Consider the following 22,574-nt stretch of genomic DNA (forward strand, 5'->3'; position numbering starts at 1 on the left):
TGGTGGTATCCCTTCCCCACCTTTCTCTTCGGGTGAATCCACCAACCCCAACCATATGGATGACCCCACAAACACAAATTGGATTCCTAATGAAGATGAGGATTAAGAAAATTAGGGAGTTATATATTTTAAATAATTGTATTGTTATGATTCCAATGCTTAGTTTTTGACTTATGTAATATTAGATTGATGAAATTAAAATTTATTTGAATAATACCCTTACAAATGAAAAGCTAAATGAAACCACACAAACATAATTAAAAACATTAAAACTAAAGTAGAAACCACACAAACATAATTAAAAACATAAAAACTAATAGAAAACACACACAAATAGCAGATCTAGATACTCCTATTGCCTTGAAATTCCCAAAAGTGTTGAATGAGGACTTGCTGAAGGTTGGAGTGACTGTGCTCAGATCTAATTTGTTGGTAGCGGTCCATGAATCCGTTCATATGATGAACATCTCTACCAACATGATCAAAGTCTCTACCGGTTGGTCCCTCCCATACCTCAGCAATCCTGGGCCTCATATTATTATCCTCCTCATCATCGGACTCCAACTCATCATCGCTGTCTTCAGGTCGTTCATTTTCGACAATCATGTTGTGTAATATAATACACGTCAACATAATGTATCGAAGGTCCTCTTTATGCCACCCACGAGCAGCTCCTCTAACAATACCAAACCGTGACTGTAATATACCAAAACATCTTTCTACATCCTTCCTATACCCCTCTTGAGCCTTTGCAAACTCGATTTCCTTGGGGCGTGTAGGATTTCGAACAGTTTTCAAGAAAGTCGCCCATCGAGGATAAATACCGTCGGCGAGATAGTACCCTAGACTGTGAGCTCTATTGTTAACTTCGAATTGGATTAGAGGTGCTCTACTGGCAGTAAGCTCATCAAACAAAGGAGACTTTGCCAAGATGTTCAGGTCGTTGCATGCCCCAGGCATTCCAAAGAATGCGTGCCAAATCCAGGTGTCGTAAGATGCGACTGCTTCCAGGATGATAGTGGGGATCTGTTTCCTACCACTATATTCTCCAGCCCAACATGTCGGATAATTCTTCTATTGCCAATGCATACAGTTGATGCTCCCAATCATTCCTGGAAAATCTCTCCTCTCAGCTTTGGCAAGAAGTCGTCTAAGGTCGGCTGCAGTTGGAGCGCGGAGGTATTTTGTTGAGTAAAGATCAACAATTCCTCGTGTGAAGTGCTGAAGGGCTGCGACGGAGGTGGATTTCGCCATCCGACAATACTCAGCACATTCATCTGCCCCAGCACCGTACGCAAGCATTCGCAAGGCAGCTGTCATCTTCTGCTCTGGAAGCAGTCAGAATTTGTCGGTAGCATCTGACCTTTGAACAAAGTAACAATCATACTGGCAAAGGTCAGTAGATATACGCTGGAAGAGATTGAGACTCATCCTGTAACGTGTTCGGAACTCCGCATCTTTGAACACTGGCCGGTCGACAAAGTAGTCGGCCAACATACCTTTGCCCCTTTCTTCTCTAAGTCGTTCCTCATTTGGTGCACGACCCGGATGAGAACCGCGCCCTCGGCGTTGGTTTCCAGATTCTTCTGTGACTGCAGCCATGACAATGGCATTGGTGGCCATCATCTCTTCATCATCTTCATCCTGAGACCGTCGAATTTGATCCCACAAATTGTTCATTGCAACGAGGGAAATTTAGGAAATATGTAATGCTAGAGATATGAAAAGGGTGAAGGTTTGTTAAGCTCGGATGGTGTGTGTATGTAGTGAAAACATCATGTCCATTTATTGAAATTTTCCACACATAAAAGTGTCGGTGGGTTATCACTCACTCATTTCAAAAAAATTGTTGGCGGTGTGCATGTGATAAAAGTGTCGGTGGATTATTAAATTTTTTCACACTTTTCAAAAAACTTGTCGGTGGTGTGCATGTGATAAAAGTGTCGGTGGAGTTAAAAAAAATTTCACACTTTTCAAAAACTTTGTCGATGGTGTATGTTGGGTGTGTGGATCCGATTCCACATAGGATAAGGATTTGTTAATCCTTGATCAAAGAGGAGTTTTGATTGTTTCCTACTTGCTTACATAATCCTACTTGGTAATGGTTTCTATGTCTATTGGGAATAGGTTTCCAATGTCTTATAGGGTCTAGTTAGATATCTATAAATAAGGGCATAGGTTGTAGTAGTAGATCAAGTCTTTGAAGCATTAAACAGAGAAAGCAAGTGAGGTCTTGAGAGTTGGTGATAACTTCTTGTGAGAGATTCTTGTATTCTTGTTCTTGTATTCTTCTTCTTCTATAGTGAAACCCAAGCAGCCCGGGGACGTAGGCAAAGTTCTTTGCTGAACCTCGTTAACAACTTCTTTTGCACTTGTCCGCTTCCGCAAGAGGAATTTTAGGTCAAATTCCTAACAAAGTGGTATCAGAGCTTAGGCTCTAGAGTGGAAACAATGAGCATAAAAGACGTTGAGAAGAGGGTCGATAAGTTCGACGGTAATGACTTTAGCCTATGGAGGTCACAGATTGAGGACTACTTGAATATGAAGAAACTTGCTAAGACTTTAGAGGGCAAGCTCCCAAAAGATATGAAGGAGGAAGAATTTGTCAAGATGGATAGGATGGCCCTTGGTGCCGTTCGACTATCGCTTTCGAATGATGTACGGCAATTTGTTATCAAGGAGACTACGTTGAAGGGGATAATGGATAGTTTGTCCAACATGTATGAGAAGCCAAATGCCGTTCAACAGTTGTACTTGATGAGGCGGCTGTTCACTTTGAAGATGGGTAAGGGTATATCTGTTCACCAGCAAGTTGGGATAGTTGGTGATATTATCGAGCAACTAGCATCGGTGGATGTTAAATTCGACGAACACATCAAAGCTTTGGTGTTGTTGACTTCCATGCCTTCAGATTGGGATGTGACTGTGAACTCGATTTGTAGTGGAGCTGGGACTACGAAGAAGCTGAAGTTTAATGATCTGTGTGACATTCTTCTGAATGAAGAGACGTGAAGACAAAATAACCTTGAAGATCCTTCAAGTTCTGCGCTCTCTATAGAAAGTAGAGGTAGAACGTTCAACAAGAACTCAAACAACAATCGTGGAAGGTCCAAGTCTAGGGCACCTGGAAAAGGCCGAAGCGTGTCCAAGTCAGGAAAGTGGTCAGATGGGTGTTGGCATTGTGGGAAATCTGGACATGTCAAGAGAGACTGTAACCAGTGGAAGGAGACAATGAAGATGGCAAACACAACCGAGTTTGATTCGGATGCACTTGTACTAAGCGTTACTGAAGCACCATTGGAGTCGTAGATCATAGACTCTGGAGCGTCATTTCACTCAACTTCACAACAAGAGCTCATGGTGAATTACCGACGTGGTAATTTTGGCAAAGTGTTTCTTGCTGATGGTGGAGCCTTGGAGATTGTGGGAAGGGGTGATGTGAATATTTCGCTGACAAATGGTGGAACATGGACCTTGACCAATGTTAGACACATACCGCGGTTGAAGAGGAATTTGATCTCTGTGGGTCAGTTGGATGATGAAGGATGTCGCACTACCTTTGAGAAAGGTACGTGGAAGGTGTGTAAAGGAGCTATGGTGTTAGCTCGTGGAATCAAGACAGGAACACTTTATACGACCTTGAATATTGTTGCTATTGTTGAGAACAATGAAGGCACTACGATCGTTGAGAAAAATGAAGATGCATACTTATGGCATCATAGACTTGGGCACATCAGTGAGAAAGGTATGGGTGTACTTCAGTCGAAGGGTAAACTACATGGTGTGGACTCAGTGAAGATTGGGCTTTGTGAAGACTGCATATTTGGGAAGCAAAAGGTTGTTAGTTTCTCAAAGGGTGGCAAGGCACCAAAAGATACAAAACTAGAGTTGGTTCATACTGACGTGTGGGGACCTGCACTGGAACTTTCATTAGGTGGCTCAAAGTACTATGTGACTTATATTGATGACTCCACAAGGAAAGTATGGGTTTATTTCTTGAAAAATAAATGGGAAGTATTTGATACTTTCAAGAAGTGGAAGCCGATCGTAGAGAATGAGACCGGGTCGAAGATCAAATATCTGAGGTCGGATAATGGAGGTGAATACTGTGGTAATGATTTCAAAGAGTATTGTGCAGAGAATGGGATTAGGATGGAGAAGACAATTCCCGGAACTCCACAGCAGAATGGAGTGGCTGAACGCATGAATAGGACTCTTAATGAGCGTGCAAGGAGTATGAGTATACACGCAGGATTTCCAGACATGTTTTGGGCTGATGCGATTAATACTGCTGCTTATTTAATTAACCGTGGACCATCAGTACCATTGAATCATCTCCTAACTGAGGAAAAATGGAGTGGAAAAGAGATAGGCCTATCGCATTTAAGAGTGTTTGGTTGCGTGGCATATGTTCACATTGAGTCCAATGTGAGAAGCAAGTTGGATCCCAAGTCTCAAAAGTGCATATTCATAGGCTATGGCGGTGACGAGCTTGGCTATAGGTTTTGGGATATGCAGAATAAGAAAGTTGTAAGGAGTAGGAATGTCATCTTTAATGAAGAGGTGATGTACAAGAATAGGCAAGCAGCAGAGCCTAAAAGTCATGTAAGAAAAGATCGGCAGTTTGCAAGGTTGGAAGAATTGTCCAATGAAGATGTGTCTAAGGGAAATCATGGGGAGGAACAACAAGAAGCTCCTGAGGTCGCACAACCTGAAGAACAAGTTCCTAGTGATGAGCCAGTGACACCTCCTTTTGCGCCAAGAGTATCGTCAAGAAGTACTAAAGGAATAACAGCTGATAGATACTCGCCTTGTGCTAACTATTTGCTGTTAACTGACTGTGGTGAACCCGTGAGTTATGATGAGGCAATGCAACATAAAGATTCTGCTAAGTGGAAGGGTGCCATGCAAGATGAGATAGACTCTCTCATGTCCAACAATACTTGGGAGTTAGCTAAGTTACCAACAGGTAAGAAAGCATTGCATAACAAGTGGATTTACAAAATTAAGCAAGAAGTTGATGGGAGCAAACATTACAAGGCAAGGTTGGTTGTGAAAGGTTTTCAGCAAAGGGAGGGAATTGATTTTGATGAGATCTTTTCGCCGGTTGTGAAACATACCACAATCCGGGTAGTGCTTGGTTTAGTGGAAGCTGAAGGTCTGTATTTGGAGCAGCTAGACATCAAGACTGCTTTTCTTCATGGTGATTTGAAGGAGGTCATATACATGAAGCAACCACAAGGTTTTATAGCACCTGGTAAGGAGGACTTGGTATGCAAGCTGCAAAAGAGCCTTTATGGCTTGAAACAAGCCCCAAGACAATGGTATAAGAAGTTTGATGCTTTCATGTGTGGGAGTGGCTACACAAGATGTCAATCCGATCACTGTTGTTACTTCAAGAGGTTTGACAAATCTTATATCATTCTTTTACTGTATGTGGATGATATGTTGATAGTTGGGGAAGACTTCAATGAGATTGAGAAATTGAAGAGAGAGATGTCAAACCAGTTCGCGATGAAGGATTTGGGTGAGACGTACGAAGAAAATCTTAGGTATAAAGATTATCCGTGATAAAGTGGCTGGTTGATAGGAGCACAATGTGCGACGATATTAATGAGTATGTGCTCCATTTTAGCCTTGTTTCTCCCTTAAATTTCGTGTTTTGAGTCATCGAGTCATTTTAAGAGTCTTGTAGAGTGTTTGGTGTGAAATAGGCAGAAAACTCAAAATTCATGAAGAATCCTAGCTGGATCAGGATTCCTCACCGTCATGCTAATCTGTGGGCCTTAACAGAGAATTTATGGGTGTATTTTTCTGAAATTAAATTGTTTTAATTTCTTTTATTTTCTCTAAGAATTTAATTTTGTGCCCTTTATTAAATCCAAGTTGACCAAGCAATGAAGAAGGGAAATAAAGTGAAAGACGTTTTCAGTTGGAGAATAAAGGAGAAAGATGTTTCAGCTTGGAAATTAAAGGAATTGCCCAATTATGAGAGGAGTTAAGGCCTTAAAGGAGAAAGATGTTTCAGCTAGAAAATTAAAGGAAATACGGTGCAATCTCATCCGTCCAATGATGAAGGGTATGATCGACAAAAGCCAACCAATGCTCCCCTATAAATAGACAACGTCCAGAACTGAATTTGCATCACTTCCTAGCCAAGATCACTTCCGAGCCAAGATCATTTCCTGGCCTATCACTTCCTGGCCAAAAACTTTTCCGAGACTCTGCCCAATTCACTCCTTAAACTTCCATCACCTATAAGACCGTGACACCATCCATCCATCAATCTACAAAGCTCAAGGCGCTGAGTCAAGGACGCTCCACCACCATAGCAGAGACGAATTCATTACCTTGTTGCCAAGCCGCTGAGGAAAGCTTCAAAGTGTAACTATGACTCTACTTACAATTTTTGTTTCGGTTTTGTGGGTTTGCATTTGTGAGTTGTGTAATTGGAGACACGAAATATTCAGAATATTTTTATTAATATTTTTGAGATTTTCAGTTTATTATTGAGTTAATTTCGAGAATTCTTTTATGATGCATATTACAATCTTGTGCCCTTTTACGTGTTTAGGTAATTTTCAGAGTTAGGTTCATAAGTTTGCATGCTAGAATAAAGGTGAGAGTTCTTGTGTGTTTGCTTAATTTGCCAAGAGTAATTGTTATTTGTTAAGGCGCTGAGTTAAACAAGTAGCAATTAGTTCTAAAAAGTGGTAAAAACTATGTTCAATGGTTAAACGATTCTGGAAATTACGTGTTAAATTCTATGTGTAATGGTTAATTTGCACGTGTGAGTTGATTCGTGGGTTAGATAATACTACTAGTTAAGAGAATTACGCTGAGTATTTTCGAAAATTAGTAGTATTAGGCTTGGTAAGGACTTTTCCGATCCAAGCCTACATTAGAATGAATCAGATAAATGGATTGATCCGCTGAGGCTTTTCATTTGGGCTCTTATCTAGGCATTTAAGATGGGCACATTTTTGTAGCATGTTGAAATGGATTTTCTGTTTTTACACTTAGTAATTTCCAAGTGGTATTGGTCTAGGTTAGGGAAGTCGATCATTGTATATAGTTTTATTTGTTTTGTTTTTATTTTATGTAGATTAGGAACCAACTTTCAAAACCCCCATTTAATTCTTTTATTTGTTAATTGACCTTTTTGTGTAGGTGTACCCTACAATCCCCGGACTGAACGATCCCTGCTTATCTTATACTGACAACTACATTTTGCAGGGTTAAATTGTGAGGCTATTTCAGCCGCATCAATTTTTGGCGCCGTTGCCGGGGATTGTAAAATCTCCAACGCTTAAAATGTCATCAATTTTGTTGTTTATGTAGAATGCATGCTAATTTTTGTACTACACTTGTGGAATGGTGACAAATTGCGTTTTCGGTTAGGCCAAGCTTTAATTGTGATTTAGTTTAAGTTTTATGAGTGTTACGAAATTAAGCACGTCTTTTATCATTGTTGTACAATTTGTAGAAGTTGTTGTTTTTTTTAACCATATTGTAAATTGAATGTGTTTCACTTAGATTAATATACTTAGGTTATGGATTTAGCTAAATACTTAATTGTTTAAGTGTGTAAAATCGTATGAGTAGACAAGGGCCCTTTTGTTAATATTGGCCTAAACCCTTCATTAGTACCTTGCTCAGGTCTCTTGAGGTTGAGGGCGGCCTTTATTAGCACTTGGAGAACGGTCTAACACATAAGTTAATTTCCCAGCTGAGTAAGGGGCATACGGATGGTGTCTTAGGTTGAGACCCTGGGTGATGGGTTCAATTGGATCTCAGAGATACTATAGAATGAGCCTAAACCACTATGTGGGAGTAGCCGATAGGGGCCTAAACCTCAATGAGGGAGTAGCCTCCGTAGTATCACTAAAATGAGTCCTCCCTCTCACTTACCTCTTAATCTGGCCATTCGGCCTTCTGAAACAAAGGAAAGAGACTTATGTCTAGGCGACTATCCCTATATCGTATCTCACCAATAGTAGTGGTTTCTATTGGGCTCGACTTATAACTTGGAATCAATTGAGATATTAACTATGTTTATAATAATAAAAAAACAAAATGATGTGTGACCTGCTTAAGGTATATTGGATTAAACATGACTTTGTCGAGGGTAGCTGTTCTATAGTCCCATTGCACAAACGAGGTCCTCTGTTCCAGTACCTAAGTATGTAAATGTAAAAGTAACTTAGAAAGTAGGAAAGACATAATGTTTGTATTTCGAACCTTGTACATGTTACTAACACTTGATTTGGTCTTACAGGTCCATGAATGTCCACTGTCTCTGATAAGACTAAGGAGCTCTTTGAAAAATTGGAACGTGCTAAGCAAAGGGCAGAACTCACTTTTTCAGACCGCCCTCCTCTAGAAAGGAGGGATTCTCAGGACTCTAGCTATTCAGGTTATAACTCCTCAACTAGATCAACCGAGGAGATCAACAAACCTGACCATTCTGAAGAAGGAGAAGAACAAGTCTTGGAAGAGGAAGAAGAGGAGGTCACTGAAGAGGAAGAAGAGGAAGAGCACGCCCGTGTTGAGCAAGTACAGGCACCAATGGCTGAGACTATTAGGCAACTGTCTAATCCTACAGGTGGGGGTGATGCGCCCTTATGCATTGCCTATCCAGAACCAGGAGAGGGGCTTAATGATGATTTTGAGTTAAAGAGTGGGTTTCTGCATCACCTACCCAAGTTTCATGGGATGAGTAGTGAAGACACCAACAAGCATCTCAAGGAGTTCGAGTTTGTCTGTGGGAGTATGTGCCCTAAAGGAGCTGATATCAATATCTTGAAGATGAAGGCATTTCCCTTTACTTTGGAGGACAAGGCCAAGACTTGGCTATTTGAGCTGCCGGCTGGGACTATCAACACTTGGGATAGGATGAAGGGCGAGTTCCTTACGAAGTACTTTCCTGCCTCAAAGGTCACTGTTTTGAGGAAGCAGATTAGTGGAATTACGCAAGGACATGAAGAGAATTTCTGCAATTATTGGGACAGGTTTAAGAGCCTTGTAGCATCATGCCCTAACCATGGGATGAGTGAGGGGTCCCTCCTTACCTATTTTTATGAAGGACTCACCGCTAATGAGCGTGGTCTGTTAGATGCTGCTGCTGGAGGATCCTTTATGGATAAGACACCTGCTGATGCCAAGGTGCTACTTACTAATTGTTACACCCCATATCTGATATACCCTTGTTATTCAGTTGCATGGAATTCCTTATGGTTACCGTTCGCGGTTATAATTTTAACGTTTAGGGGGTGGTTTAAAATTGACTTTTTGTGAGTTATTAATTTGAGAAAATTTCCTTCATGAAAGTTGTAGAGGGCGTTAAACCGAGCGCGTGCATATGTGGTACGTAAAAATCGGAGTTCGTATGCAAAAGTTATGAGTGAATTAAGAAAATTACTGTTCATGGTAACTTTTGGATAAAAATAGAAACTTACCAGGGTAGGTTTCCAAAACCGGAAACCCACCCCCCCCCATTCTCTTTCTCTCTCCCCGACTCTCCCTTCCTCTCTCGGCCGATTCGCTCCCCCTCCGAGTTCTTCCTCTTCCGGCCGCCTCCGGACGTAATCCGGCCAACCCCAAGCTCGGTTTCCTCCCCCGGTCACGTCTGTGGAAGCATCTTTGGACGATTTGGCCGGAAAAGCTCGGATCGAACGAATTTCCTCCCCGGTTGCAGTTTTGGATTTTGGCCGATTCCCGGCCATTCCGGCCACCTCCGGCCCCCATCTCACCGTCGAAGGTTCGGTTTTCATCACTGATCATTTCCCCTATGGCCTTGTATCACGATTTGTTGTGTAGAGGTCGAATCGACGAATTGAAATTCTTAGGTTCTTGAAGTTTTCTGGGTTTTGTTTTCATTGTTTGATTTCGGCCATTTGGAGTTAAAATTGATCAATGTTGTAGTTGAGAAGTTGATTGGGTCTGTTGAGATGATGTTGTTGCCGGAATTTGGTGGTCATCGGAGAAGGTCGCCGCCGGCGCGTGGTCCCCACGTGCCGCCACTGTAGGTAGCGCGTGGAGGCGCGTACAGTAGGGTTTTAGACGTCATTTTAATCCCCTGTACCAGTGAATGATTGTAGAACGTAATGCATGAAGTTTGGTGGAAGTTGGAGGATTTACAAATTGAGTTTAAATGATTAATTATTGATTATCGTGAATTCGATCGCCGAATTCCTTTTGAATTCACTCTAGGTATAGCATCAATGATAGATTATTGTTGGAGCATTAAGGATGGATGTTGTAGAGAGTTGAGGAGTCGGATTTTAGGAAGAGGGATGTTTTGAATTTCCAATTATAAGTATCGTAAAGTTAAAGTTCCGTCCTGTGAATTATATATTTATGATTGTTCTTCGTACAGGACGAGAGGAGTCTCCATACGAGGAGAATCACGAGCGACGTCAGGATTGACCGCTTATTGTGAGTGGACCTTTGATTTTAATTGATGCATGCAAATTAAATTCCGCAAGTTTTAAGTTATTGATTTAACAACTATTTATCGAGCATTTTATTTTGGTTTGGATTATTGAATGTTTTATTGGTTTGAACTTTTGAATTAAGATTCGTTATGCTCGATTTGAGGATTTTGTTTTATGCGGATTCGGAAATTTATACTATTGATTTTATATTTATACTCAGCTCTTGGAGCTTTTTAAGAGATTTACGAAATAAGAATTCGAAGAAGCAAAACTTTATACTTCTTTATACCCTACTTATATTGGAACTTGAGATGATCTTGGCGTGCGGGGTCACGTCTTTATACACTTGGATTCTTATTTCGTGAGATAAGTGGGGAAATTATACAGATTTACTGGCTTTGGACGATCTCCTTCCTCACCATACGCGGGTCATGTGAATAGGTCTCCTCCTCACTTACTTTGTGTTTGTGAGTGGCAGTGAGGTAGCTTTCTCCTCCTCACGTGGGTGGTAGTCGAGGTGATATTCTCCTCCTCACACAATCTATGTGTGAATGGAAGTTGAGGTTATTAGTTCTCCTCCTTGCACAATCTATGTGTGAGTGGCAGTCGAGGGTAGGTTGAGCCTGAGGGGCTCCATTCCCGTATGGTGAACCCATTTTCCCCATATTCTTTGTTGTTGTTCTTGACTAGCGGGGCTAGTCGGTCTTTTCTTAATTATTGCATGCATCGGGAGTTTTATTGAGATAATTGTGGAAAAGTATAAAACCCTTTTTCTTTCAATTACTTATTTTTGTCCACTCACGCTAACGTTTTTATATACTTTTCCCTGGGCCCTTCGGTTTCAAATGCCCAGATTGCAGTGTTGTTGCTCGGTGTACGAGTGTGAGCCATAGTGACCGCACCTGCTTCCGCCATCACCTTCTGTAGGTTACCTGGTTAACCTACTGTATTCCTTGTCTATTTATATTCCTAGAATGCTCTGATTACTAAGGGATATGTGACCCAACTTATATGTATTATATTCGAGGTCGATGACCTAACTTTGGTGATTGTAGTAAATTGTATCTTTCGGAGTTTATGTTTGATGTGGATAGTTTTGAGTTGGGTTGTTTAAATTTGGGAGCAGGGTGGCTCCAGGAGTTGTGGTTGGATTTTTTTGAAGTGAATTATTAGCTTTCAACAGGATTTTGGGTTACCCATTTTTAAGGGAGGTTATGCCGAAAATTTTGGTAAATCTCCTTTAGAGGTGGGTCCCGCAGGGCCACTTCGGATTCCAGGGTGGAATTCGGGGCGGGTCTTGTCAGTTGGTATCAGAGCACTAGGTTTCTAGATTCTGTAGACTTCCTTACTTCCTTACTACTTTATATGCCTAATGACGCCTGGTACCTCCCGAGTGATGGCCCGACCGCGGCGGATCCCCATCGTGTGCTCTTCGGTACTAGTGTGTTATTATGCATGTAAAGTAGATATCTTGTTGTACTGATCCTTGAACTTCTTAAATACTTTCTTCAGGTACTATGGCTCGAAATCGCCGAGCACGTGAGAGAACTCCGGTTGGGGAAGATGAGCCGATACCTAGGGGGTTTGCTGATTCTTTTGGACAGTTCTTTCGGCAGATTGCCGCAGCACTCCCCGGGTCACGTACTGACTATACTGTGGAGCGTGCTAAGAGGCACGGGGCTCAGACTTTTGCTTCTGCCGCCTCACCTGTTGAGGCTCAGCGGTGGATTGACAGGATGGAGAGAGTTTTCTCCCAAATGGATCTTCCAGAGGATAGGAAAGTGGATTTGGCAGTACAGTTTCTTGAGGATACCGCCTGGCATTGGTGGATTGATGTTACGAATGACCCTGCAAATGTTGGCCCCATGACATGGGATATGTTCAAGACCCATTTCTATGGACGGTACTTTAGTGATGCCCACCTTAATCGGATGCAAGACCAGTTCTTGAGCTTAGTGAAGAGAGATGATCAGTCAGTGTTGGAGTTTGAGCAGGAGTTTCTCTCCTTAGCCCACCATGTGCCGGATTTGGTTCGCACCGAGCAAAGCAAGATTCGTAGATTTGTTTTGGGACTTGGAGGCAAGTTTAAGGACAAGATGTTAGGCACACCGTATCGGAGCTTTACTGAGGCAGTATCTTATGCCATGGACATTGAGTCAGACTCACCTGCTGGATTTCACCCTAGGGATCCTGGTGGCCCTAGCCAGGGTCCATCTAAGAGGGCTACTTCCACATCTGGTTCTGGTTCTTCAGTTGGTAGTGGAAAGAGCAGTGGTTCCAGTTCGAGAACCCGTACTAGATTCAGGGCACGTGACAGGAGATTCTCTCGGGGTCAGTCTAGTGGACGACAGTTTGGACAGTTTGAGAGGTCCAGGAGTTATCATGGTGGTTCGAGTGGGGCTTCTGCTAGCCAGCCAGCCCAGTATGGGCAGTATCAGACAGCTGGATGTTTTATTTGTGGTCAGCAGGATCACTTCAGGAGGGACTGTCCCCTTGCGACTCAGGGAGCTAGATCTACCCCCACTCAGACTGTTGGTCAGTCCTCTGCTGGTGGTTCTACTAGCAGCGCCCGCACTAGCTCGGTAGGCCGAGCTAGTTCTCAGCAGGGCAGGGCTCAGCGAGGTCGTCCTGTGACACATGCTAGACTGCACGCCATGACCCAGCAGGAGGGCCGTGATTCACCCAAAGTTATCGTTGGTACGTTATTTATCTTTCATCAACCTGCTTTAACCTTAATTGATCCTGGTGCGACGCACTCTTTTATGTCCAGTAGATTCACATGTTTTGCAAATGTGCCATCATCACTCCTTATTGGTGAGTGGTATGTTTCTTTACCTGCGGGAAGGGCACTTAAGATAGAGTGGGTTTTTAATGGTTGTGGTGTAATGGTTGACGGTTTTTGCCTAGAGGCCAACCTAATTCCTCTAGACCTTGTGGAGTTTGATGTAATTCTGGGGATGGACTTTTGGAGACACATGGTGCATTGGTTGATTGTTTCCGTAAAGAAGTAGTGTTTCGAAGTCCAGGAAAACCGGAAATCACCTTCCGTGGTGAGAGAAACATTCTCTCCTCTTGCCTGATTTCGGCCATTACGGCTGAAAAGCTTATGAATAAAGGTTGTCAGGCTTATTTAGCACACATTGTGGATACAAAGAGGGCGGTGTTGAACATTGAGGATATTCCTGTGGTCAGGAAGTTTCCGGATGTGTTTCCTGATGAACTACCTGGTTTACCTCCAGAAAGGGAAATAGATTTTACCATTGAGTTGCTCCCTGGTACTGCACCTATATATCAGGCACCTTATAGAATGGCCCCAGCTGAGTTAAAGGAGTTGAAGACCCAGTTACAGGAGTTGTTGGATAAAGGTTTCATTCGGCCAAGTGTGTCCCCTTGGGGTGCGCCGGTGCTTTTTGTTAAGAAGAAGGATGGCACTTTGAGGTTGTGTATTGATTATAGAAAATTGAATAAGGTCACAGTGAAGAACAAGTATCCATTACCACGGATTGATGATTTATTTGACCAATTGCGGGGTGCCAAAGTCTTTTCTAAGATTGATTTGAGGACAGGTTATCACCAGCTACGGATAAGAGAGTCCGATGTACCCAAGACCGCATTCCGATCACGTTATGGTCACTACGAATTTGTGGTGATGCCTTTTGGATTAACCAATGCTCCTGCAGCCTTTATGGATCTCATGAATCGAGTATTCCGCCCATACTTGGACCGTTTTGTAATTGTGTTCATTGATGACATTCTGGTTTACTCCAAGAGTGAGGAGCTTCATATTAAGCAATTGAGGCTTGTACTTCGGACTTTGAGGGAGGCTAGACTGTATGCTAAGTTGAGTAAGTGTGAATTCTGGCTTAACAGCATAGGATTCTTGGGTCATGTGGTATCAGCTGAAGGTATTAGTGTGGATCCTCAGAAGGTGGAAGCGGTTTTGAATTGGGGAAGACCCACCACAGTGACGGAGATTCGTAGTTTCTTGGGTTTAGCCGGTTATTATCGGCGGTTCGTGCAGGATTTCTCTAAGCTTGCAGCCCCCCTCACTAAATTGACCAGGAAAAGTGCTAAATTTGTTTGGTCGGATGAGTGTGAGCAAAGTTTCCAAGAACTCAAAAGACGTTTAACTTGTGCCCCAGTTTTAGTATTGCCTGATGATAGCGGGGAGTATGTGATTTACAGCGATGCCTCAAGACAAGGTTTAGGTTGTGTGTTGATGCAGCATGGAAATGTGATTGCTTACGCATCTAGGCAGTTGAAACCTCACGAAATGAACTACCCGACTCATGACCTTGAGCTTGCTGCTGTAGTTTTGGCACTTAAGCTATGGAGACACTACCTTTATGGAGCCCGATGCCAGATTTTTACGGATCACAAAAGTCTCCAATATCTACTTGACCAAAGGGACTTAAATTTGAGGCAAAGGAGGTGGTTAGAGTTGATTAAGGATTATGATTGCACTATCGAGTACCATCCAGGAAGGGCCAATGTGGTAGCGGATGCACTTAGTCGAAAGCCCTCTAGCTCTTTAGCCCATTTGAAGACAGTTCGAGTCCCTTTACTTTATGAATTGCGATCTACAGGAGTTAATTTGGCGATTGAAGAAGGGTCTGGAGCATTGTTAGCTAGCTTCCATGTGAGGCCGAATCTCATTGATAGGGTGCGGGAGGCACAAGATGAAGATGAATATTTAAGACAATTAAAAGAAGCAGTGAGTGATGGTACTAGAACGGACTTTATTCTTAGAAGAGATGGAGCCTTGATGTTTGAGAATAGAATGTGTGTACCTAACCTTCATGATCTTAAACGGGAAATTTTGGAGGAGGCTCATAGTTCTGCTTACGCTATGCATCCTGGCGGGACAAAAATGTATCGAACTTTGAAACCATACTATTGGTGGAGAAATATGAAAAGGGAAATTGCAAAGTATGTGAGTAGGTGCTTGATATGCCAACAGGTAAAAGCAGAAAGACAGAAACCTTCAGGATTGCTACAGCCGTTGCCTATTCCGGAGTGGAAGTGGGAGCACATCACCATGGATTTTATTTCAGGTCTTCCACGAACTCGCGATGGTCATGATAGTATTTGGGTGATTGTGGATCGACTCACCAAGTCTGCTCATTTCTTACCTGTTAACAAGACTTATGGGATGAACAAGCTGGCGAAACTTTATGTGAATGAAATCGTGAAACTTCATGGACCACCCGTTTCCATTGTCTCTGATCGAGATCCTCGTTTCACCTCAAAATTTTGGAAGAGTCTGCATGAGGCTTTAGGTACTGGATTAAGTTTTAGCACGGCATTTCATCCACAGACTGATGGGCAATCTGAGAGAACTATCCAAACCTTGGAAGACATGTTGAGATCATGTGTTATGCAATTCAAAGGAAGTTGGGATAGCCATCTGGCATTGATTGAGTTTGCTTACAATAATAGCTATCATTCCAGTATTGACATGGCTCCTTACGAAGCTCTCTATGGAAGACAGTGCCGTACTCCTTTATGTTGGAATGAAGTGGGAGAAAGAAAGCTCATAGGTCCAGAGATTGTACGGATTACCACCGAAAAGGTTAAGTTGATCCAGGAGAAACTCAGGACTGCTCAGAGTCGACAAAAGAGTTATGCGGATAACCGCAGGAAAGACTTGGAATTTCAAGAGGGTGATTGGGTATTCTTGAAATTGTCCCCTTGGAAGGGTGTAGTAAGATTTGGAAAGCGAGGGAAGCTTAGTCCCCGATTTATTGGACCTTTTATGATTAAAGATCGAGTTGGCCCAGTTGCATACAGACTGATTCTACCTCCGAGGTTATCAAAGATTCATGATGTCTTCCACGTGTCCCTGCTCCGCAAGTATATTGCTGATCCCTCCCATGTTTTAGAAGAACAGCCCATTCGTTTGAAGGAGGACCTTACTTATGAGGAGAAACCGATCCAGATACTCGACAGGAGAGAGCAGGTCCTTAGAAACAAGACGATACCTTTAGTTAAAGTATTGTGGAGTAATCATTTGGTGGAAGAAGCCACTTGGGAACCGGAAGATTTAATGAGACGACAGTACCCCCATCTGTTCTGACAGGTACGTAAATTTCGAGGGCGAAATTTTTGCTAGGGGGGTGAATTGTTACACCCCATATCTGATATACCCTTGTTATTCAGTTGCATGGAATTCCTTATGGTTACCGTTCGCGGTTATAATTTTAACGTTTAGGGGGTGGTTTAAAATTGACTTTTTGTGAGTTATTAATTTGAGAAAATTTCCTTCATGAAAGTTGTAGAGGGCGTTAAACCGAGCGCGTGCATATGTGGTACGTAAAAATCGGAGTTCGTATGCAAAAGTTATGAGTGAATTAAGAAAATTACTGTTCATGGTAACTTTTGGATAAAAATAGAAACTTACCAGGGTAGGTTTCCAAAACCGGAAACCCACCCCCCCCATTCTCTTTCTCTCTCCCCGACTCTCCCTTCCTCTCTCGGCCGATTCGCTCCCCCTCCGAGTTCTTCCTCTTCCGGCCGCCTCCGGACGTAATCCGGCCAACCCCAAGCTCGGTTTCCTCCCCCGGTCACGTCTGTGGAAGCATCTTTGGACGATTTGGCCGGAAAAGCTCGGATCGAACGAATTTCCTCCCCGGTTGCAGTTTTGGATTTTGGCCGATTCCCGGCCATTCCGGCCACCTCCGGCCCCCATCTCACCGTCGAAGGTTCGGTTTTCATCACTGATCATTTCCCCTATGGCCTTGTATCACGATTTGTTGTGTAGAGGTCGAATCGACGAATTGAAATTCTTAGGTTCTTGAAGTTTTCTGGGTTTTGTTTTCATTGTTTGATTTCGGCCATTTGGAGTTAAAATTGATCAATGTTGTAGTTGAGAAGTTGATTGGGTCTGTTGAGATGATGTTGTTGCCGGAATTTGGTGGTCATCGGAGAAGGTCGCCGCCGGCGCGTGGTCCCCACGTGCCGCCACTGTAGGTAGCGCGTGGAGGCGCGTACAGTAGGGTTTTAGACGTCATTTTAATCCCCTGTACCAGTGAATGATTGTAGAACGTAATGCATGAAGTTTGGTGGAAGTTGGAGGATTTACAAATTGAGTTTAAATGATTAATTATTGATTATCGTGAATTCGATCGCCGAATTCCTTTTGAATTCACTCTAGGTATAGCATCAATGATAGATTATTGTTGGAGCATTAAGGATGGATGTTGTAGAGAGTTGAGGAGTCGGATTTTAGGAAGAGGGATGTTTTGAATTTCCAATTATAAGTATCGTAAAGTTAAAGTTCCGTCCTGTGAATTATATATTTATGATTGTTCTTCGTACAGGACGAGAGGAGTCTCCATACGAGGAGAATCACGAGCGACGTCAGGATTGACCGCTTATTGTGAGTGGACCTTTGATTTTAATTGATGCATGCAAATTAAATTCCGCAAGTTTTAAGTTATTGATTTAACAACTATTTATCGAGCATTTTATTTTGGTTTGGATTATTGAATGTTTTATTGGTTTGAACTTTTGAATTAAGATTCGTTATGCTCGATTTGAGGATTTTGTTTTATGCGGATTCGGAAATTTATACTATTGATTTTATATTTATACTCAGCTCTTGGAGCTTTTTAAGAGATTTACGAAATAAGAATTCGAAGAAGCAAAACTTTATACTTCTTTATACCCTACTTATATTGGAACTTGAGATGATCTTGGCGTGCGGGGTCACGTCTTTATACACTTGGATTCTTATTTCGTGAGATAAGTGGGGAAATTATACAGATTTACTGGCTTTGGACGATCTCCTTCCTCACCATACGCGGGTCATGTGAATAGGTCTCCTCCTCACTTACTTTGTGTTTGTGAGTGGCAGTGAGGTAGCTTTCTCCTCCTCACGTGGGTGGTAGTCGAGGTGATATTCTCCTCCTCACACAATCTATGTGTGAATGGAAGTTGAGGTTATTAGTTCTCCTCCTTGCACAATCTATGTGTGAGTGGCAGTCGAGGGTAGGTTGAGCCTGAGGGGCTCCATTCCCGTATGGTGAACCCATTTTCCCCATATTCTTTGTTGTTGTTCTTGACTAGCGGGGCTAGTCGGTCTTTTCTTAATTATTGCATGCATCGGGAGTTTTATTGAGATAATTGTGGAAAAGTATAAAACCCTTTTTCTTTCAATTACTTATTTTTGTCCACTCACGCTAACGTTTTTATATACTTTTCCCTGGGCCCTTCGGTTTCAAATGCCCAGATTGCAGTGTTGTTGCTCGGTGTACGAGTGTGAGCCATAGTGACCGCACCTGCTTCCGCCATCACCTTCTGTAGGTTACCTGGTTAACCTACTGTATTCCTTGTCTATTTATATTCCTAGAATGCTCTGATTACTAAGGGATATGTGACCCAACTTATATGTATTATATTCGAGGTCGATGACCTAACTTTGGTGATTGTAGTAAATTGTATCTTTCGGAGTTTATGTTTGATGTGGATAGTTTTGAGTTGGGTTGTTTAAATTTGGGAGCAGGGTGGCTCCAGGAGTTGTGGTTGGATTTTTTTGAAGTGAATTATTAGCTTTCAACAGGATTTTGGGTTACCCATTTTTAAGGGAGGTTATGCCGAAAATTTTGGTAAATCTCCTTTAGAGGTGGGTCCCGCAGGGCCACTTCGGATTCCAGGGTGGAATTCGGGGCGGGTCTTGTCACTAATCGTGCACTAAACTATCAACAATATGAGGGGGTGCTTTCCTCTCAACGGAGGGTACATGAGGTGTTCACTAACTTTGCTCTTGAAGACAAGGTCAACAAGATGTCTACTCTGCTGTCTCAAGTCTTAAACATTAATGGAGGAGGAGCAATGGCTCAAGTGTGTGGGATGTGCTCGACTCAAGGGCACCCCACAGATAAATGTCCCCAACTTGCCTCTCCAGAAGGATGGGAATCTGTTAACGCCCTAGGGTATCAAGGAGGTCAAGGAGGCCCGAGGTACAACCCTTACTCCAATACGTACAATCCTGGGCTCAGAGACCACCCCAACTTTCGTTGGGCCAACAATGATAACACCTTGAGACCACCTCAAGGCCCAGGTCAGAATTCTCAGCGACCACCAGGTTTGTTTTTGAGGACTCAGGTACCTCAAACTTTTGGTATTCCCAATTCTGTACCTCCGCCTCCTGTTTCTAATACTTTGAGTGCCCCTAATTATGATGAACTATTGAAGTCCCTTGCTGCGGGGCAACAACAACTTAACACGGCTACTCAAGCTTTGGTTGTAGGACAGGCGACCCATTCAAAGGATATTGCTGAGCTCAAGAATCAAATGGGCCAAGTGGTGGATTTCATGGGCCGGATTGCTGAAACAGGGAAACTTCCAAGCAACACAGTGCCTAACCCAAGGAATGAGCACGCCCAAGCCATCATCACTAGGAGTGGGCGCGTACTAGTTGACCCTCCCAGAGCCCACAAGAAGGCCCAAGCGGCCCATAATGAAGAAGAAGACGTTGTGGAGGTGTCTAAGAAGGACGTTGAGAAGGACCCAGCTACATCGAGGGTGGAAGTTGACTTGCCCCAAGCTGAGGCACCCAAAGGTACAATTCCTAACTCTAGTGGTTTAGTTAAGACTAACCCAATTGTTTCTATACCTTTCCCAAGCAGGTTTGCCAAGACAAAGAAAGATAAATCTGATCAAGAGATCTTGGAAATCTTCAAGAAGGTTCAAGTGAACATGCCCTTGATTGAGTGCATCAAACAGGTGCCTAAATACGCCAAGTTCTTGAAGGAGCTATGCACCACAAGGAGGCAGACGAGAGAGAAGGAGGTGGTGAAAATGAGCGAGACGGTATCAGCCGTTATCCAGAGGAAGCTACCCCCAAAGTTGAAGGACCCAGGGAGTTTTTCTGTTCCCTGTATCATTGGTGACACCAGGTTTGAAAATGTGATGTTAGACTTGGGGGCATCCATAAATGTTATGCCTTATAATTTGTATGTGTCCCTAGGTCTAGGCCCTCTTAAGAGGGATAATGTTGTCATTCAACTTGCTGATAGGTCTAACAAATACCCTCAAGGGTATGTTGAGGATGTTCTTGTGTAGGTAAACCATCTGATATTCCCTGCGGATTTCTACGTATTGGACATGGAGGAATCGCCCCTAAATACCACACCATTACTTTTAGGGCGTCCCTTTATGAGGACTGCAAGAACTAAAATCGACGTGTACAAAGGGACTCTCACCATGGAGTTTGATGGTGATGTTATACGCTTCAACATTCTTGAAGCCATGAGGAACCCTGTTTCTGATTTGAAACCTTGCTTTGCTATTGATGTCGTTGACTCACTCGCACAGGTTTTCTCTGAAGCAATGGTTGAGGACAAATTGGCTTTGACCCTAGAGGAGGGGGTCGGATATGATGCAAATGGGGAACCTATCCCCAAGGTTGAGTGGGACATTGAGGAGCCTAGAGTGATCAAGACTGTGGCCTCACTGGAGGCACCCAAGTTGGAATTAAAGGTACTCCCTGAGCATTTGAAGTACGCGTACCTAGGAGAAAAGGAGACCCTCCCAGTGATCACATCATCAACGCTGGAGGTAGAGCAAGAAAGAAAGTTGGTGGACGTGTTGAAGAAGCACAAGACTGCCATTGGTTGGACTCTGGCAGATATCAAGGGGATCAGCCCAACCACGTGTGTCCACCGGATCCTATTAGAAGATGGCGCCAAGCCCACAAGAGAAGCCCAAAGACGTCTACATCCGCCCATGATGAAGGTGGTCCAAGACGAGGTGATCAAATTGCTAGATTGTGGGGTGATCTACCCCATTTCTGATAGTAAGTGGGTCTCTCCAGTGCAAGTGGTGCCCAAGAAGTCTGGGGTGACAGTGGTGAAGAATGAGGATAATGAGCTAGTGCCCCAGAGATTAGTCACTGGTCATAGGGTATGTATCGACTACCGGAAGCTAAATGCCACAACGAGGAAGGATCATATGCCCTTGCCTTTTATTGACCAGATGTTGGAGTGCTTAGCGGGCCATTCCTACTATTGCTTCTTGGACGGATATAGTGGGTACAACCAGATCTGCAAGCCCACGAGGATCAGGAGAAGACGACCTTCACATGCCCCTTTGGGACCTTTGCTTATAGGCGCATGCCCTTCGGCTTATGCAACGCACCAGGTACTTTCCAAAGATGTATGCTTTCCATTTTCTCAGAATACATTGAAAATATTATTGAAGTCTTTATGGACGACTTTAGTGTCTTTGGTAAAGATTTTGATACTTGTTTAGAGAATCTAGGATTGATACTTAAGAGATGTGTAGAAACTAACCTTGTGCTGAATTGGGAGAAGTGTCACTTCATGGTGACACAAGGAATAGTGTTAGGACACATAATATCTAATAGGGGCATTGAGGTAGATAAGGCTAAGGTTGATCTTGTACGTCACTTACCCTCCCCCACAACTGTGAGGAAGGTACGCTCTTTTCTTGGCCATGCAGGATTTTACAAGCGGTTCATCAAAGACTTCTCCAAGGTGGCGAGACCTATGTGTGCCCTATTGCAAAAGGACGTGCCCTTTGTGTTCAATGAGGATTGCAAGAAGGCGTTTGAAAAGCTCAAGGAGTTGTTGACCACGGCCCCCATCATATGCCCTCCGGATTGGAGTCTACCCTTCGAGCTTATGTGTGATGCATCAGACTATGCTGTTGGAGCTATGTTGGGCCAGAGGAAGGATAAGAAGCCCTATGCTATTTACTATGCTTCTCGGACCCTCAACGACGCCCAGCTCAACTACTCCACCACTGAAAAAGAACTCTTGGTTGTAGTCTTTGCTTTAGATAAGTTTCGTTCTTATTTATTGCACTCTAAAGTAATTGTTTACTCTGACCATGCAGCCTTAAGATATCTGATGATCAAGAAGGAGGCCAAGCCCAGATTGATTCGATGGATCCTGTTGCTTCAGGAATTTGACCTAGAGATCAAGGACAAGAAGGGCAGCGAGAATGTGGTGGCGGACCATTTGAGCAGGATAGTACACGAGGAGGACGTCCAGCCCCTACAGGAAACTTTCCCAGATGAGCAGCTCTTTGGGATAGAGGTTAGTGTGCCCTGGTATGCGGATATAGTTAACTATTTAGTCACTAGGACATTTCCTGACACACTTTCCAAAGCTA

At 43.1% G+C, this 22,574-nt stretch overlaps 2 protein-coding genes across 2 annotated transcripts; one reads left to right on the forward strand and one right to left on the reverse strand.

The window, feature by feature from the left end:
- Positions 1-342: 342 nt before the first annotated feature.
- LOC112170817 lies at positions 343-1,777 on the reverse strand. The gene is made up of 2 exons (XM_040508425.1): positions 1,646-1,777; positions 343-850 (listed from the first exon to the last, which is right to left on the reverse strand). The coding sequence occupies exons 1-2, from the start codon at positions 1,678-1,680 to the stop codon at positions 343-345; spliced, it is 543 nt and encodes a 180-aa protein (XP_040364359.1). The 5' UTR covers positions 1,681-1,777.
- Positions 1,778-13,416: 11,639 nt separating this feature from the next.
- Positions 13,417-18,683, forward strand: LOC112170819 (transposon Ty3-G Gag-Pol polyprotein). The gene is made up of 2 exons (XM_040508045.1): positions 13,417-16,515; positions 18,667-18,683. The coding sequence occupies exon 1, from the start codon at positions 13,543-13,545 to the stop codon at positions 16,510-16,512; it is 2,970 nt and encodes a 989-aa protein (XP_040363979.1). The 5' UTR covers positions 13,417-13,542; the 3' UTR covers positions 16,513-16,515; positions 18,667-18,683.
- The last annotated feature ends 3,891 nt before the right edge of the window (positions 18,684-22,574 follow it).

Source organism: Rosa chinensis, chromosome 6 (assembly GCF_002994745.2).
Source record: "Rosa chinensis cultivar Old Blush chromosome 6, RchiOBHm-V2, whole genome shotgun sequence".
Lineage (NCBI taxonomy): Eukaryota > Viridiplantae > Streptophyta > Magnoliopsida > Rosales > Rosaceae > Rosa > Rosa chinensis.

Excerpts from the sequence above, each read along its gene's own strand:
- LOC112170817 (XM_040508425.1), bottom strand. The coding sequence starts at position 1,680 with ATGAACAATTTGTGGGATCAAATTCGACGGTCTCA. Across the intron at positions 851-1,645 it reads GATCAAATTCGACGGTCTCA|CAGTCTAGGGTACTATCTCG; the intron begins GGATGAAGATGA and ends CAATAGAGCTCA.
- LOC112170819 (XM_040508045.1), top strand. The coding sequence starts at position 13,543 with ATGAATAAAGGTTGTCAGGCTTATTTAGCACACATTGTGGATACAAAG.